Genomic DNA, 18,487 nt, shown 5'->3' with positions numbered 1-18,487 from the left:
TTTCCTAATCACTAAAATTCCTCCTTAGAGTCTCTTTATTCTAAAATAAGAGATAAATGGTCCTTATGTAAACCAACTTCTTACTCCACTTAGGAGGACAAACAACTTAAGATCATTTTGTAAAACGCACAACTTCTTTCTTCCTAAAACAAAGAGTTAGAGAGACATGCCAAAATAAAGGAAACAAACCTATTTCACAATTTTTATACATACCAGAAGTTTCAGGTAGTGAACTATGTATCTTTTTCTTTACTAGTAATCTAACTCCAAACTTTTCTTTGAACCACTTTAAAAAAATCTTTTTTTTAGTTTGCCTTTGACTTTTCTTTTTGTTTTCATTATTGTTGTTTTGTACTTTTTTTTAACCTATATCAGTCTAACTTAATTTAATTGTTATTTTATTTTTTCTTTCTTTTCTCACCTTTTTATATTGGGTAACCTTGGTTACTACGAAAAAGAAAAGAAAAATGGCACAAAGTCTCATAGGTTTTATAAAAAAATATAAGTCCAAGAATAAAACAAATATAAAAATGACAAGAGTCATGCTCTTTTTTTAATCATGGTTTTGATACAAATTATTCATTGAAATAAATGCATTTAATTCAATAATTTTTTTTTTTTAATATTTTTGTAGTGAATGAATTGGGTAAATTTACTTGTAAGTGAACAAGATGAATATCAGATAATGGATTCTCTTTTAACCTCTAAAAAAAATACACATCTAGAATAAATTTACAGCTATAGAGTTATATGGTATAAAGGACATAAAATATCCTTCACATTTCGAATATCATAAGAGTCTAATTGATATGTTCTTTCTTATATTCTACACCATTAAGTATTTTTAACAGACTCTTGATTGTTTCAGTCTTATTAGAACCTTACCATTGTTTTATGAATTAAATATGTTCTTTTGTATTTGTATTATAACGTAAAATTTATCTTTATTTTTAGTCTAAATTTTAGACCATTGAAGTGTATGTAGTATAAAAACAATTGGAATAAATATTTGACAACAAGTTACATTAACTTTTTTTTACGTGCATTATATTATAATATTATAATATCAACACTAGATAATCGTTATTCACATCAGCATGAAAGTTTAGGTTAACATTACTTTATTATTGACGTGAATGTTATAATATTATAATATAATCTATACTGGAACTTCATTCATCACATAAAAAAAAATTTAATATCGTTCTCGTATTAAGAATGCATTTCAATCGTTTTCTTGCTACAAACATTTCGATGATCCAAAGTTTAAATCAAATACAAAAACCAATTTCGTGTTATAATACAATAAGAAAAACTATATTTAACCCTTGTTTCACATGTTGTGAGTGGAATTCGAGATAAACATCTTCAATTGATCTCAAAACTTTATTCTCCATGTGGTGTGGCCTAAGTCCATGCGATCAAAAGATAAAAACACCATCTTTATTACATGATTTAAAAACTCGACCAAATCTTATTTACACAACATTTCTTGAATAGTTTACATGAAATTTGAAGCTTAAACTTTATGTATATATATTATACAAATACAAAACAAGTTCATTCAAAAGCAGCATATGGAGGAGGAGGTAAAGGATGAACCCTAAATATATGAAGAAGTTGATCAATGGAGGTATAGTTATAATCAGGATATAACTGTGAAGCTTCAAGCTCATCTTCTCCAATCTCAAACTTCATCAGATCCCCTCTACCAAATATACTGTGAAGGATAGAAGCTCGAATATTGTGTGGAAGAGGTAAAGCTGCACATTATATATATGAAAAAAAAAAAAACTTTATCATTAGAAATCTAAAAAAAAATTAACAGTAAAAAAAAATTACTATATTAACTAAATTAAATATTATTTTAAAATTTTTTTAGTCTTTAATTTATAAAATAGTTTTTATTTTATTAAAATTTTTGTTAGTGTAAAATACAAAGTTAATAAATTTTCTTACTCTTTGATTGTTTCACTAGTTCTTCCTCCAAAAGAAAAGTCTTGGTAAAAGTATGGCCACATTTTTGCTCCCACAGTGATATCAACTCATTCTGTGATATGATATTCTTTGGAGGACGACAAATAAGCACTCTATTGAGTGTTCTTGGATCATTTGCAGCTTTAATAGTGAACATAGCAATGTCTTCTTCGTAATTTAGTACAGCTATTCAACACAAATTTTAATCAGAGTATAAACAAATTTATATTATAAAAAGAAAAGCACACATTACAAGAAAATTAAAAACCGAGTTTAAAAATAAAAATAATTAATTACTATATTAACAAGAGACTACAAAAATTATTAGTATCTAAATTAATTTTTATTATTGATAAATAATTTTTAAATTGGTATCTAATTAGATATCAAGATTTTAAATACTAATTTTATAATCTAAATAATTAATAACTAAAGCTTAGATAACAAATTAGATACTAATTTAAAAATTATTTATCAAAACTAAAAATTAATTTAAATATTAATAATTTTTTTAATTTCTAAAATAATATATAATTTTATTAATATAACAATTAATTATTATTTTTCTTTAAAATTGATTCATATTTAAAGATTGTTTTACTAGTTACATGCAATTAATATTGCTAATAGTAATATACAGAATAGTATCATTGCATGCTACCACTTTAATATTTTTGCAACAAAATAAAGTAGGGTTTTCTCATATTTTATTATTATTTTCTAAGATTTTATTTTACTATTCATTTTACCATCAAAATTTCAAATTTTCACACATTTTATTATCGCGTTGTTTAATTTCTACACATTTTCCTATAAATGGGTTAATAACAAAAAAGAGAGTCCATTTTCAAAAACTAGTAATAATGTTTTATAAGAGACATATCATTACTCTGTTATACATTTAAAGATCAGTAAGGTACAAATATTAAAAAATATGACAATAATATATATATATATATATATATATATATATATATATATATGAAAAGGTGAGTAAAATATAGAAAAACGATGATAGTGAAGTAGAAAAAATATAACATTAAGTCAAACCAAAACCAATTACATTTTTGTGAATGCATGTACCCATTAGACAACTTAATTAATACAAACGAAAATGAATAATATTATAAATTTATGGATTTTGAGGTGAATAATTAATATATATTGCAAAAAAAAAAAGATCTAATATTTGTATTAATGGTAATAATTTAAGTAGGTAATTTGTGAGATTTGATACCTTTGGCTTCACCATTACCATAGACTACAATATTCTTCACATCTTCATATGGACGAAGCAAATAATTGACAAAATATGCAGCAAAACAATTTCCATTAATAGAAGTGTAAGGAATTCCAGCAGCTTCAATTTCTCTTTTAATTTTCATTTTCTTTTCCAATATAACTTGAAATGGAGGAAGAGGCTTTGTTCTTTCTTCTTCTGCTCCAAATCCTGATGGAACAAATCTCTGCAATACCAATGCACAAAACTAAGTCAAATACACAAATAAACAAATATTTAATTATTGGAAAAATCAGGTTTAGGGTTACTCGTATTTTGTAGGAAAGGAATGTGTGTGCTGATAAGTTGGCTAATTTAGAATTTATTTATATAGAGAATCTTTTCTTTGATATAATAGGTTGTTGATGAGCATATATTTATTCACACTCACTAGCCTTATTTATAGATTATTGGACTATAATAATAAATAAATCCATTGTTTTAATTAATATTCTTATAATTGGGTTTATTTGGGCCTTAACTATTATTATTGTTAATTTTGTCTATCCAGAGGAAGCATCTACTTTTGTGAATGGGCCAAATATGCAAAAGTCCAAGTTGCTTCTTGAACCAAAACACAAAAAAAATATTCTGAGGAGAAGAAAGAGAAAATAAAAGCTACAAGATTTCAGAAACAGAATTGGAAGCAAATCTTCTGCAAAAATACAAGAATTATGGAAAGTAAAACTGTTTACAAAATCTAAACTGCAATATTTTCCCAAGATCTTTGGAGCAGAAAAGCCTATAAAAGGACACAAGCATCAAGGAGAAAAGAGGGAGCTTCATAGGGTTTTGCTAGTTTATTTTCTTCTTAGTAATTCTTTTGTTTTGCCTCCGCATGGAAGGCTAAACCTTTTTGGTTGATTCCTTTGTAATTTCCCATTGAGTTCTGAGGTTTTGTTCAATAAAAGTTTCGATTTTTAATTCTCTATAACAGATGTTTTTCTTGTCTAATCTTCTGGAAAACTATTTTTGTGAGAGGTTGTACTTGAACGCATGATTGAGAGTCTTCCTTATCTTAAACTTTGGTTTCTTAGTTAGTTCGCATTGTTCTAATTAATTTCTTGGGCGCATGATTCAAGGGAGAGGAGGTAAGCATTCCCATGGAGTATACGCATGGAACAAAGTGGGTATTGATTAAACCAGTCGACACATGCTTTACTGGTGAGTTTCAGTTGAATCAGATCGGCGCATGTTCAATCTGGTTTAGCTCTGTTGGAGGATTGAGAAAAGATTAATCTTTAGAGAACCTGTGAAGAATTCAATGGTGGGAGAACTTGGGATCAACTGCTTTTTATTTTTTTTATATTTTCTGCACAACTATCTCAAACCCCCTTTTTATCTTTATTGTTATTGCTAACTTTTATTGTCTGCAGATAGATTTTAAACCCTGATCAACTGATTTTACTATTGGATTCGTTGGGAGACGACTTGGGGACATTTGTCCACAATTATACTATCATCTCTCTAGTGTTAGACAAGTCTACGCTAGAATCATATTAATTTGACAGCAAAACGACAACTATCAGTTGTCATCAAGTCTGTTATTAGAATTCTTTATGAATAAGTATATATAGTCTACCTATGTATCGTTTTTGTTAATATATGAGTTTTGGTCTAGTTCCTCCATATTTTTGTATTTTCTTGATTTTTCTTTTTTAATAATATTTTTTTTCATGTGATGACAAATGATTGTTGTTACTTGAGATGTCAGCATAACTGAGATGTTAAGTTGCATAAAGATACCTAACATAAAAGTTTTTATTTAAAAAACAAATATTTATTTAGACGAGTGTTTCTTTTAATTAGATTTTGTATTGAAAATGGAATTCTCAACTTTATATTTAGATTATTTTATTATAATTAGATTTTGAAAGAGGTATATAATTTGGATTTTGTAATGATTAATGAAGAAAATGTACCTTTATATTTCCAGCAACTTTGATTGCATCTATAATTTTGAGTTGGTCCATGACTTGAGGGTATGCCAATGCACTTATCACAATGTCAGCTTCTTTAATCACTTCCAGAATCTGCTCATACTCAAGTTCTCCCTGTGCTTGCACTTTACACTCTTTTAGAAAATCACCATATCAAATAATAATCTATTTTTCAAAGAAAAAATATATTAACAATACACTTTCACCACATATTTTAAATGTATTATTATGAAGTGGATTTTAAGCCTAATCTCATAAAACCGACTCATGGGATGAAGTTTGCATCCACTTATATACAATAAAATATTCTCATAGATGTAGGATCTCTACTTATTATTATTACTATTTTTTATCAACAATAAAAAAAAATCACTTTAAAGTGATTCAACGCAGGTACAAAATTGCATAGAAACAAAGAACTTCTTTTCCTAAAAACTTTTTACTAACTTTTTATTAAAACAAATATCGTCTCATGAACTTAAATAAATCATTTATTTTTAATTGAATACATACATATAAGTATATATATAACCTGTATAAGTGTGACTCCCATGGAAGTGAAATCCTTGTAAAGTTGTGCCTTGGAAGGAAGAGTTTGTGAACTCATAGGACGAGTGTAGACAATTGTTGGATGACCTAAAGAGATACTTGCCTTCACCAAATGTTTGCCTATGTAACCACTTCCTCCAAATACAACTATTCTATTCTTTCTCTCCATTTTCCAACTCTTCTCTTCTCTTCCAAATCAATGCTTAGCTTAACCCTTTAAATAACATTCTATATATATATAAAAGATATAGATACAATACTTCTAAAAAAAATTAATATAATTATATTTTTTTAAATTAATTTTTTTAATTCTTAGTTATTTTACTTTGTATATATGTTTAAGTTTATTTTGACTTTTTTTACTTAGTCTTTATTGATTCTTTATTTTATATTCTCTCTTTAGTTGAAGCTATAATGAGTGTATTGGTTTATTGTTTATATATATCATGACACTTTGTTTTGATTTCAATTAAAAAAACAGAAAAAAATGTCTTCTTAAAAATATATGTTTTCCAAATCAATCTTAACCCTTTAAATAATGTTAACATTTTTTATAAAATGTATTTTTTAATAAATTTTTTATTAGTATATATAACATGTTACTGTTAGAAAATATAGAAACTAGTTTTAAAGAAAAAATAATAATTAATTGTTATATTGACTAAATTAAATACTATTTTAGAGATTAATTATTTTTTTTTAAATTAAATATTATTTAATAATTTTCTCTTATATGATATTGATACCAACCTAATTACTAAATACTAATTAAGATTAAAGCAAGACAAGTGGTCTCAAATGCATAATTAAGATTAAAGCAAAAGAAGTGGTGTGAGATATAAGTAGTTGTAGGAAGTTCAATAGTTTAAATAGAGAATGATTAGTGACAATAATGGGGAATACACATATAGTATTTCCTAACTTCACTTTTTGTTATGCCCAACACCAATGTGTTTTGGAAGGCACTAAGTTGGTTTACATTGTCATCTCCAATTCATTGCAACACCAAATAATAATGGTTTTTCAAAAGGGTTTAGGGAATTTACTTTAATTAGGGAGGTGTGATATTACAACATATCTAAATAGTTCTTACATATATTATATTTTTTTGTCGATAAATAAAAATTTAATAAATAAAAATATTTAAGAAATCTTTCAATAATTTAAAAAATTAAAAAATTACCACAAAAAAATCATAAAATTATAATTAATTTTAGAAATCAAAATATTTAGTTATTATTGGACTAAATTGGAAACCATTTTAGAGACAAAAAAAGTATTGGTATCTAGAGTAATTTTTATTATTAATAAAAATTTATTATGTATTTTTTAAATTGGTATCTAAATTAACTACCAAGATTTTAACTACTAATATTTTATATTATAAATTGGCCTATAAAAGACTAAATAAGACCAATTTAAAATATAAAATATTAGTAGCTAAAACTATGATAACTAATTTAGATATGAATTTAAAAATTATTTTATAATTTTTTATTAATAATAGAAAACATTTTTTTTTATCTTTAATTTTAGTTGTTATTTAATGAATTTATTAAAATATATAACTATAAAAATTCTTTATATGTATTATGCTATAAGGAAGCACTTTGTGTTGCCAGTAATTTCATATAATAACAATTAAAGAGTCTTAATATAATTGCATTTATCATATTTTAAAAATAAATAATAAAAATAACATTCAATAATAATTAAATTTAAAGATAAAAATAATTAATCAATATATTGATTAAATTCAATATTATTTAAAAATTAAAAAATTATTTATGTCTAAAGTGATTTCTATTATTAATAAAAATTTATAAATAATTTATAAATTGGTATCTAAACTACCTATAAAAGTTATAAAGTAGTTTTTACAAAAATCTAATTTAGAATATAAAGTAATAAATAACTAAAATCAATCTTGATAACTAATAATTAGATACTAATTTAAAAATAATTTTATAAATTTTTATTAATAATAAAAATTATTTTAACACTAATAACTTTTTAGTTTATAAAATAATTTTTAATATAATTATTATTAATAATTAGATATTAAAAAATAATTTTATAAATTTTTATTAATAATAAAAATTATTTTAATACTAATAATTATTATAAATTATTTTAATACTAATAATTATTAATAAATTATTTTAATATTAAAAATATTTTTAATTTATAAAATAGTTTTTAATTTAATAAAAAGACAAGTAGTTTCTAACTAACTATTTTTAGATACTTGAACAGAATTTTAACATTACACAAAAACTAACTTATTAAATTTTAGTAATTTAATAAAATCAATCACCCCTACCAATCAAGTTCACTATTTTTTATTAAACTAAATTACCTCATTTTTTCTTCACATCACTGTAAATTACTTATCTTTTTCACTGACAAAATAGTATATCAGACCTCGGTTTTCTATGTATTATTGCCATGAAAAAAATATTAATAAAGAGAATCTAAAATATTAATAACTAAATTTAAGTAATTAATTTAAATATTAATTTATAAATAATTTTATAATTTTTTATTATTAATATAAATCATATAAATAATATTTTAGTTAGTATAGAAAATAATTATTTTTTATTTTTAAATTTAATTTTTATTTAATAATATTTTTGTAATATTTAAGAAATAAAAAAAAAAATTATTTGTATAACTCAAAAATCATAATTCTCTCTTTTAAATAAATAAAGAAAGGACATTGCTATAATTATACTACTTGCAAAATTGTAAAATTTTTACATATATAATATAGAAAGAGTTACATATGACAAAATAATTCTTAGAATCTTTTATTACTTTTCTAATCATTACAACTATAAAGAGTTACATGGATATTACTTACTATATCCTTAATATCTTAGAGGATATCAAGTACCATCCTTTTTCAATTAATTTAATGCAAACTAGAGATAACATTTTGAAGTTATTAACAACAAATACAATAAAATTATTAAATAAAAATTAATTTTAGAAACTAAAATAATTAGTCATTATATTAACTAAATTAAAAACTATTTTATAAACTAAAAATTTATTGATATTTAAAGTAGTTTCTATTATTAATAAAATTTTATAAAGTAGTTTCTAAATTGGTATATAACTATTAGCTACCAATGTTTTAATTACTAATTACTTATGTTCTAAATTATTCTCTATTAGTCTTTTAGAGACTAATTTATAATTTAAAAGATTAGTAGTTAAAATTTTGGTATGTAATTTAGATACCAATTCACAAACTATTTTATAATATTTGTCTGATAATAGAAACCGCATTAAATATCAATAACTTTTTAGTTTCTAAGTTAATATCTAATTTAGTTAATAAAATGATTAATTATTTTTTTATCTATAAATTTGATTACTATTTAATAATTTTTTTTACCAAAAGTTTTATGCTTAATTGATACTCATGTTTTTTATTTATTTATTTTGTTCGAGTTAAGAAAACAACAATTGTGTATTAGAGAGTGCCTACACGTGTGTACACATCTCATGTGCAACTTCAACATTCTACGCACGTGAGAGACCAAAGAAAGTGACATTCAAAATTAGTGGCAGCATTGACTCATAATAGTAAAGACAAAGACTATGTTTAAATAAACCTTTGAATAAATATTTATAATAAAAAATAAACTTTTGGTTTAATTGTATTTATTTTACTCTATTACAAAGTGGACCTTTAAACTTAACTCAACCCCAAAAAACCAACCCATAGGAATGAGGTTTGCACCCACTTATATACAATGAAAGGCTCTAATCTCTAATCGATGTGAGATCTCCAACATACTCTTAACTTTTCATTTTCTTGCTTCATTTATAACTATTTTTTACACATTGTTGTTTTCAACGCTTTCTAATGATGTGAAAATTTTCTTTCATACTCATGTTAAACTCCAAATGAAATTAACATAATATAATTTTATCAGTTATTATACAACTTCAAATCTTAGTTAAGCTGACACCTCAAAAAATCTCTTACATTCTCAAATATTTATCCAAAAATATTATTCAAAATGGCCATAAAATTTAAGTGTATTGATGTATACAGAATTAGTCAAGAAAGACTGCACTTAGTCTAAGTCCTTCACTAAATTTGAATTGACTCACTATATATGCACATTCCAACACCATGTGTTCACTCAAGTCTGCAGAAGAACCAAATTGCAGGAACAGCTATGGCAGTGGAGGTGCCAATTGCAAATGATGAAAGAGGTTACAATGGGAAGATCACTTGTATTGTGATTCTATCTTGTATGGTGGCTGCCACAGGAGGCATTATCTTTGGTTATGATATAGGAATTTCAGGCATGAATATATACCTAAATTTCATTCTATTGATGCTTTTAGTTACTTTCTTACTGTGGAAATATCTGTTAGATTGTAAGATCTTGGTGTTGTTCCTTTCTTGTTTTTACTTCCAAGACCACACACACTTGTTGAAAAGCTTAGTGAAGGGAAAATCAAACTAGGAAGGAAAAACAGATGGATTAAACTGATTAATTTTGTTTAACTTTTGTGTTTAATTTATCTCATCTCAGTTCTTTGTATTAGAATTCTCTTGAAACTATCATAAGAACTAGACTAAATCTTCTTAAGTAAAATATCATATTCAAGTATTGTGGATAAGAAAAACATAGTTTTTTTATTTTTTATTTTTGTAAAAACCTGTCATTTCAGTTAAGCTTACATCTTAAGTAACAACAATCATTTGTCATCACATGAAAAAAAGAAAAACATATTTAAAGATCATTCAGATTTTTTGTACTTCATCAATATTTCTTTTACTCTGTAATCCATTCATTCAAATCATGTCCTCAAGTTTTCTCCTTCATTTTGATCATTGAGCCATGTACTTTGATGAGCTTTCACTAATTTGCTAGAAGTGCAGGTGGAGTAACATCTATGGTGCCATTTCTGGAGAAATTTTTCCCAGAAGTATACATCAAGATGAAGCAAGACACCAAGATTAGCAACTACTGCAAGTTTGATAGCCAGCTTCTAACAACATTCACTTCATCACTCTACATAGCAGGTCTTATAGCATCCTTCTTTGCCTCATCAGTCACAAGAGCCTTTGGCAGAAAACCATCAATTCTCATAGGTGGTGCTGCATTTCTCATTGGAGCAGCTCTTGGTGGTGCAGCTCTCAACATATACATGCTTATACTTGGTCGAGTTATGCTTGGAGTTGGGATTGGCTTTGCCAATCAGGTACCATTTTCCTTACAACTTCCTTATATATACTGGTTTTACCATGTACACCAAATGAGAAATTATTATATGATCTTTAATAGTACATGCCTATGATTTGTGACCAACTTTCATGTCACATATAATCAGGATTTTATATTTAAAACAAAGAGTTAATAGAATTTGGTTGTTGTGTGGGAATTAGTCTACATTATAACTATTAAGAAGTGGATTTTAAGCTTATGAAATGTCTTAATCTCTAGTCGATGTGGGATCTCCAACACACTCCTCACGCCGAGGTTACCAATTCGTGCATGGAAATATATGTTATGGGTGGTCCGATAACGACCCGATAGCGGGTGACACGATAGGTCCAACAAACTCTCGTTAGGATAGGCTTTAAATGACTCTTATACCATATTAAGAAGTGGACTTCAAGTCTAACTCAACCTCATAAAACGAGTTTATAAGATGAGGTTTGCACCCACTTATAAAAAAATGAAATATCCTAATCTCTAGTCGATGTGAGATCTCCAACAATAACAATCTTGTACTCATGTAATAATTTTCTCACTTGCCAGATCTATAAGGTATTTATGGTCACATTTGTCTGCAACTTTCTGTGACATCAAGAATGGTAACGAAATCAACACTGTGACAGCAATTTAGAACCTTCACTATAATGTTATATGGAAGTAAAATTTCACTGTTTTGCAGTCAGTCCCTTTATATCTCTCTGAAATGGCACCTCCAAGGTACAGAGGAGCAATCAACATTGGTTTCCAGCTTTGTGTTGGCATTGGTGTTCTATCAGCTAATCTGATAAACTTTGGAACAGAAAAGATCAAAGATGGGTGGGGTTGGCGTATTTCTTTAGTTATGGCAGCAGTTCCAGCCTCAATGCTCAGTTTGGGGTCACTTTTCCTCCCAGAAACACCCAACAGCATAATCCAACACAGCAAGGACCGTCACAAGGCTAAGCTAATGCTGCAACGCATCCGTGGCACCAATGATGTCCAACAAGAACTTGAAGACCTCTTTGAAGCAAGTGATATTTCAAACTCCATCAAACACCCTTTTAAGAACATCTTGCATAGGAAGTATAGGCCTCAACTTGTCATGGCTATAGCCATACCCTTCTTCCAACAATTCACAGGAATCAATGTCATTTCCTTTTATGCTCCAATCCTCTTCCTAACCATTGGGTTAGGAGAAAGTGCTTCACTTCTTCTGTCAGCAATTGTAACTGGGGTTGTAGGCACTACTTCAACATTCATCTCAATGCTCATGGTTGATAAACTTGGGAGAAGAGTGTTGTTCATATCTGGGGGCATCCAAATGTTCTTGTCACAAGTTATTGTAGGGAGCATCATGGCAACTCAGCTTGGTGACCATGGTGAAATAAGCAAAATATATGCATATTTGATTCTACTTTTGATATGCATATATGTTGCAGGGTTTGCATGGTCTTGGGGGCCACTAGGATGGTTGGTTCCTAGTGAGATTTTCCAACTGGAGATTAGATCAGCAGCACAAAGTATCACTGTTGCTGTGAATTTTCTCTTTACCTTCATAGTTGCTCAAACTTTTCTTAGCATGCTGTGCCATTTCAAGTCTGGCACATTCTTCTTCTTTGGGGGGTGGGTTGTGGTGATGACAGTGTTTGTATACTTGTTGTTGCCAGAGACCAGGAATGTGCCAATTGAGCAAATGGATAGGGTGTGGAGAGAACATTTTTTTTGGAAAACAATTGTGGGAGAAAAAAGTTGATATATATTTTGTTAGAAAAATCTGAAGTAATTCTCTCTCTTTGTTCACGTTACGGTGGATATCAACTCTTTCTTTTATTCTGTATGTTGTTATTCTCACTATGTTGTTCTTCTCACTTGTTTTGAATTTTTCTTCCTTAGAAGTTCCCTTTTATATATAGGATGAGAAGAAGACCTCTTCATAAAGAGATAGTGAAAAATTAATGTTCATTACATTTTTAAGAGAGTTAAACTCCAAGATTTTCGGGATGACCATCGTTGAATATATTCAATTGATCAGACATCAAGATTCATTAGAATAAAAAGGAATTCCATATATATATATACTATTATGAAGAATTTGCTTACCGACTTTACTTGTTCCAATTTGGAAGGATGGGGAAGAACATGAAAAAGAATAACATAAAAAGTATTCATATAGATACAGAAAAAAATAAAAATAAATATATATATATATATATCCATTGTTGAATTCACAAGTTAACGAAACACTTTAAAATTGAAAGTTGAGATTATATTTGTGGATCATAAAAGTAAGAAGGGAAGATCTTTTTTCACATCTTCAAGATCAATTATTGTTTGAGAGTTACTATTTAGCTGTGGTCCTAACTAGTACTTATACAACATGTGGACAATATAAAAAGGCTTTATCTTTTAATAGAATTATAGAAAAATGAAAGACATGATCATCTTCTGTTTGAATCAAATCTTACAGAAATTAATTTTCAAAATTAGTTTAAGATTTCTAAAAGCAACTGTTCCATGATCATCTTCTACCATGAAAATGCCAACAATAATGGTCATAGTCATAATGTTATATAGATTATCTATAAATTATTGTTGTTATTGTTGAAAATTTGTCATTGTAAAATTTATATCCTTTTCATTTTCAAGATTACTATTTTATTTTAGTTCTTACAACATTTCTTTTATTTTTAGTTCCTATGATTCTTTTAAGTAGTCCCTTTGAAAAGCAAAACGGTAGGTACATAAAATTTTCACATATTATGAGAACTAAAATGAAAAAGTGAGTATTATAAAGACTAGAACAAACTACTAAGTTCCAAAAAAAATTAAAATCCATTTTATAATGATAAAAATGTATCTAAACATACAAAAAATGTGCCCAGTTGAACTATTATGTTCAGCAAAACCAGATACTTATCAGTATTTAAAAACTTTATATTCATGGCAATTTTATTTAACAGATGAGATACTACTTGTGAGATATTTTCAGTCAGAGATTCCACTCTAGGTTAGAATTTCAACATCATGTGCAATGTTCCAAAGAACTTGCCAATATGTGTCAACTCCTTGGTCCTATTGGTCCCCCATGCACTTCCCTCTACAAGCTTGACTTAGTCAAATTACACAATCATACATTAAAGAAAAAAGTCATCATTTATGTTGTTGATCTTTTTTCTATCAAAGTTAACAGTTAACAGGTTTAGTCACTTTAGACAATTTTCTTAGCAAATTTCTAAAAGAAAACACAATTTTATCTAACAAAACTTTAGCAGTGACAGTCATGATGAAAATGACTACAATGGTTGGTTGGCTACAATGGTCACGAAGTAATAATTGCTTATCAGTTATCATGAACAATGTATGAAACCTCAATCAATATCCTCTCTTAAGTTTTTTTCTGTGCATAAAGAAAAGGCTATTAATGGCTGTTGGATTTGCTATAGCAAGTGAAAATGGCCAAAGCAATGGTAAGATAACCCTGTATGTTGTGCTGTCTTGTATGATGGCTGGCATGGGAGGTGTCATCTTTGGCTATGACATTGGAACAGCAGGAGGGGTGACCTCAATGGACTCATTTCTGAAGAAGTTCTTCCACAAAGTGTACCTTAAGAAAGAAGATGCCAAGGTCAGCAACTACTGTGTATTTGATAGCCAGCTATTGACATCTTTTACATCCTCTCTCTATATTGCTGGTCTTGTTACTACCTTCTTTGCTTCTCATGTCACCAAAGCCTTTGGCCGCAAACCATCCATAGTAGCCGGCGGCGCCGCCTTCCTGGCTGGTACAGCTCTTGGAGGTGCAGCTTTTAATGTGTACATGCTCATAGTTGGTAGACTTTTGCTTGGAGTTGGAGTTGGATTTGCAAACCAGGTAGCTGCCTTTTCCTTCATTTTTCTACACTGTAACAAGCATTTCAAATATTGAGTAAAATTAGTTAATTTATCATTTCTTACTTTAGAGGAACCAAGTAACCAAGACATTGGATCCCAACTGGTTACCTGATAAGAAGCTTGTGTTGAAATTATTTGTATAAGAGTTTGGACACTCCTAAATCCTAAAGTAACTGCTTTTATTTTATTTATTCTTTGTTGATAAAAAAAAAACTTTAGAGGAGCCAAAACAAAACACAAGACACTAATTTCTTTCAAATTGTGTACTGCTTCTGTAGGCTGTTCCATTGTATCTATCTGAAATGGCACTACCAAGACTAAGAGGAGCAATTAGCAATGGCTTCCAATTAAGCATTTGCATTGGTATTGTGTGTGCTAATCTAATCAACTATGGAGCAGAGAAGATTGAAGGTGGCTGGGGATGGCGTGTGTCGCTAGCCCTGGCAGCAGTACCAGCCTCATTCCTAACACTAGGTGCACTTTTCCTCCCTGAAACTCCCAACAGCTTAATCCAGCGCAGCCATGACCATCAAAAGGCCAAGTTACTGCTTCAGAGAATTCGAGGCACAGAAGATGTGGAAGCAGAATTTGATGATCTTATCAAAGCAAGTTCTTCAAAAACCAACAACAAACAATCACTTAAGATAATTTTGAAACCAAGGTATAGGCCTCAGCTGGTGATGGCAGTAGTTATACCATTTTTCCAGCAATTTACAGGGATCAATGTCATTGGTTTCTATGCCCCTTTACTCTTTAGGACAATTGGGTTAGGAGAAAGTGCATCCCTGTTGTCAGCTGTGGTGACAGGAGTTGTAGGTACTGGCTCAACATTCATATCAATGTTCATAGTTGATAAACTTGGAAGGAGAACCTTGTTTATTATTGGGGGCATTCAAATGTTTGCATCACAGTGTATAGTTGGTGGCATAATGGCCTTTCATCTGAGAGATCATGGTGGATTAAGCCAAGGTTATGCTTGTGTTGTTTTGGTTATGATACTCATATATGTTGCTGGGTTTGGGTGGTCATGGGGGCCACTGGGTTGGTTAGTACCAAGTGAGATTTTTCCTCTCGAAATTAGATCAGTGGGGCAAAGCATCACAGTGGCAGTGAGCTTTATCTTCACTTTCACTGTTGCACAGACTTTTCTGTCCATGCTTTGCCACTTCAAGTATGGGATTTTCTTCTTCTTTGGAGGATGGGTGGTGGTGATGACTATATTTGTGTACTATTTCCTGCCAGAGACCAAAAGTGTGCCACTTGAACAGATGGAGAAAGTGTGGCAAGATCATTGGTTTTGGAAGAGAATAGTGAGTGAAATAAGTGATAGAGATGAGAAATGAATATGATACTTCAAGAAAGTTCTAAATCAATTTCTACCTATGTTAGCTTAAACATTTGTCTGTATGACATTACCTTGACTGTAAAAGCAATAAAATGGTTTTCAGTTTGGAAAGCTAGATTCTAAACATACAAACTGATTAGCAATATTTGGAAGAGACAGAAAAAATCAACCATCAGAAAACTAGAGTCCATGGATAAACTGCCAAAGAGCAAGATGTAGAACTTGAATGCATCTAGACTTAGCCATATTACTTGAGAGAAAAGCTTAGTTTCTTGTACCTTTTTACTTGAAAGGATGGCACATGCAATTCAAATTATTTAAAGAGTTTTCTCCCATCTTAAACTATACCTCTTATTATTGAAATATAAGGTGTCAGGTGTCAACTAGCTAGCTGAGATTTCAATTTTTATGGTAATGTGTAATGAAATTTATAACAAGAAAAAATAACTATACCTCTTACTTGACTGAAGAAGCTATGGCGAGTGGAATGAATTGAAGATCAATTTCAAACATGAAAGTATCAAATGTCGATAGAATCAAGGTGGTTTAAAAATTCTCACTATTTTTCTTATTTGTGTCTGGATTGGAAAGGAGATTTTTCTTATGTGTGTTTAGATTGGAGAGGGGATGTGCGGGAATTTGAGAAAGTGGCTGTGTAAGGATTTGAGTGAAAAATGTGAAAAAAGTGCACTTTCATGCACATCACTTGATCCAATAACGTTCATGTGGATATCTTTCCTCACACTTTCATGCACATCACTTGATCCAATAATGGATATCATTGTACATCATCTCTTGTAATAGTATTTTCATTTAAACAAACAAAGACTAATAGTAGTTTATGACAAAAACAATGATTTTTCCCTAATCTTGCATCTTAGACGATATGAAGCAGTACCATCCTTTTACAAATAATTTGATGCTAACTAGAGAGAAGATTTTGAAGTCATTATGCAGAATTGAAACACTTGACAGAAGCTTTATGCTTAACTGATACTCATGCTTTTATTTATTTACTTTGCTTCTGAGTTGCCTTGTGGAAATGTTTAAGCAATTAACTTTCTGTAACAAGCAATGTTTGCATCACTTCCTGAAGAAATGGAGATGATGACAAGAAAATCAGTTGCAGAAAAAGAGTTGTCTAAGAAAGCAACAATTCTGTATTAGAAAGTGCCCACACGTGTGTACACAGCTCATGTGCAACTTCAACTTTATACGCACGTGAGAGACCAAAGAAAGTGACATTCAAAATTAGTGGCAGCAATTTGACTCATAGTACTAAAGACAAAGACTATGGTTAAATAAACTTTTGAATAAATATTTATTAAAAAGTACACTTGAATAAATTATTTGTTTACTTGTATTTTTTTTACTCTTAACTTTTTTTCTTGCTTTATTTATAACTTCTATTTGACACATTTTTGTTTTCATAATGTTGTGAAAATTTTCTTTTTATTATACTTATGTTAAGCTCAGAATGAAATTAACATAAATATAAGTGTTTAAAATAATATAACGAGGAATTTTAAATATCATTATTAATAAATCTTATTTTAAATTTGTATCTTTATTGCGACTGTGTGAAAGATTCTGTGGATGGTTAGTAAATAAAATAAAATTTACTAATAGTAACAGTTAAAAACTGTCACTATATTAAAAACAACTTTTTTATGTAATATATAAGAAAAGAACATTGAAACAAGTTGAATGTAAACTGTGTTAAAAATTGATGACAATTGCCAAGAAATTCATAAAAAAAAATTCCTTTACCTTCTTCAAAATCCAATCTTATCTTCTGAGAAAATCTTATTTCACTCTTATTTTTCTCCTCCAAATATTTATCCAAAAACATTATACAAAGTGGCCAAAAAATTTAACTGTATTGATGTATACAGAATTAGTCAAGAAAAGCTGCACTTGGTCAAGTCCTTCACTAAATTTGAATTGACTCACACTATATATGCACATTCCAACACCATATGTTATCTCATATCAGTTCTTTGTATTAAAATTTTGTATTTTATATTTACTTTAAGGAAAAAAGTCACCATTTATGCTGTTGATTTTGTCATTAAGCATATGGTTACATTTCTCTCACAGCACATAAAAGCTTATCCTATCATAAAGGCAATCCAAGTTTGACATTTCTTACTGGTGTTAGAAGACTAGAAATAAGATCAAATTTGTGAACTTGAACTGGGTTTAATTTTCACTTCCTAATAGTTAAAAAAGTTGTTTTATACAATTTTCTTCCTATATTTCTAGAAGAAAAAAA

At 28.5% G+C, this 18,487-nt stretch overlaps 3 protein-coding genes across 3 annotated transcripts; 2 read left to right on the top strand and 1 right to left on the bottom strand.

The window, feature by feature from the left end:
• Positions 1–1,184: 1,184 nt before the first annotated feature.
• LOC137836184 (eugenol synthase 1-like) lies at positions 1,185–6,096 on the bottom strand. The gene is made up of 5 exons (XM_068645037.1): positions 5,729–6,096; positions 5,179–5,310; positions 3,215–3,443; positions 1,960–2,163; positions 1,185–1,763 (listed from the first exon to the last, which is right to left on the bottom strand). The coding sequence occupies exons 1-5, from the start codon at positions 5,912–5,914 to the stop codon at positions 1,561–1,563; spliced, it is 954 nt and encodes a 317-aa protein (XP_068501138.1). The 5' UTR covers positions 5,915–6,096; the 3' UTR covers positions 1,185–1,560.
• A 3,817-nt stretch (positions 6,097–9,913) lies between these two features.
• LOC137834652 (hexose carrier protein HEX6-like) lies at positions 9,914–12,884 on the top strand. The gene is made up of 3 exons (XM_068642751.1): positions 9,914–10,074; positions 10,658–10,980; positions 11,677–12,884. The coding sequence occupies exons 1-3, from the start codon at positions 9,945–9,947 to the stop codon at positions 12,727–12,729; spliced, it is 1,506 nt and encodes a 501-aa protein (XP_068498852.1). The 5' UTR covers positions 9,914–9,944; the 3' UTR covers positions 12,730–12,884.
• Positions 12,885–14,397: 1,513 nt separating this feature from the next.
• LOC137834651 (hexose carrier protein HEX6-like) lies at positions 14,398–16,554 on the top strand. The gene is made up of 2 exons (XM_068642750.1): positions 14,398–14,847; positions 15,146–16,554. Exons 1-2 carry the CDS (start codon positions 14,398–14,400, stop codon positions 16,208–16,210), a joined length of 1,515 nt encoding a protein of 504 aa, XP_068498851.1. The 3' UTR covers positions 16,211–16,554.
• Positions 16,555–18,487: the final 1,933 nt, after the last annotated feature.

The sequence above is a fragment of the Phaseolus vulgaris genome, chromosome 5 (assembly GCF_000499845.2).
Source record: "Phaseolus vulgaris cultivar G19833 chromosome 5, P. vulgaris v2.0, whole genome shotgun sequence".
Classification (NCBI taxonomy): Eukaryota; Viridiplantae; Streptophyta; class Magnoliopsida; order Fabales; family Fabaceae; genus Phaseolus; species Phaseolus vulgaris.
This window is presented reverse-complemented; position numbering and strand designations above follow the sequence as displayed.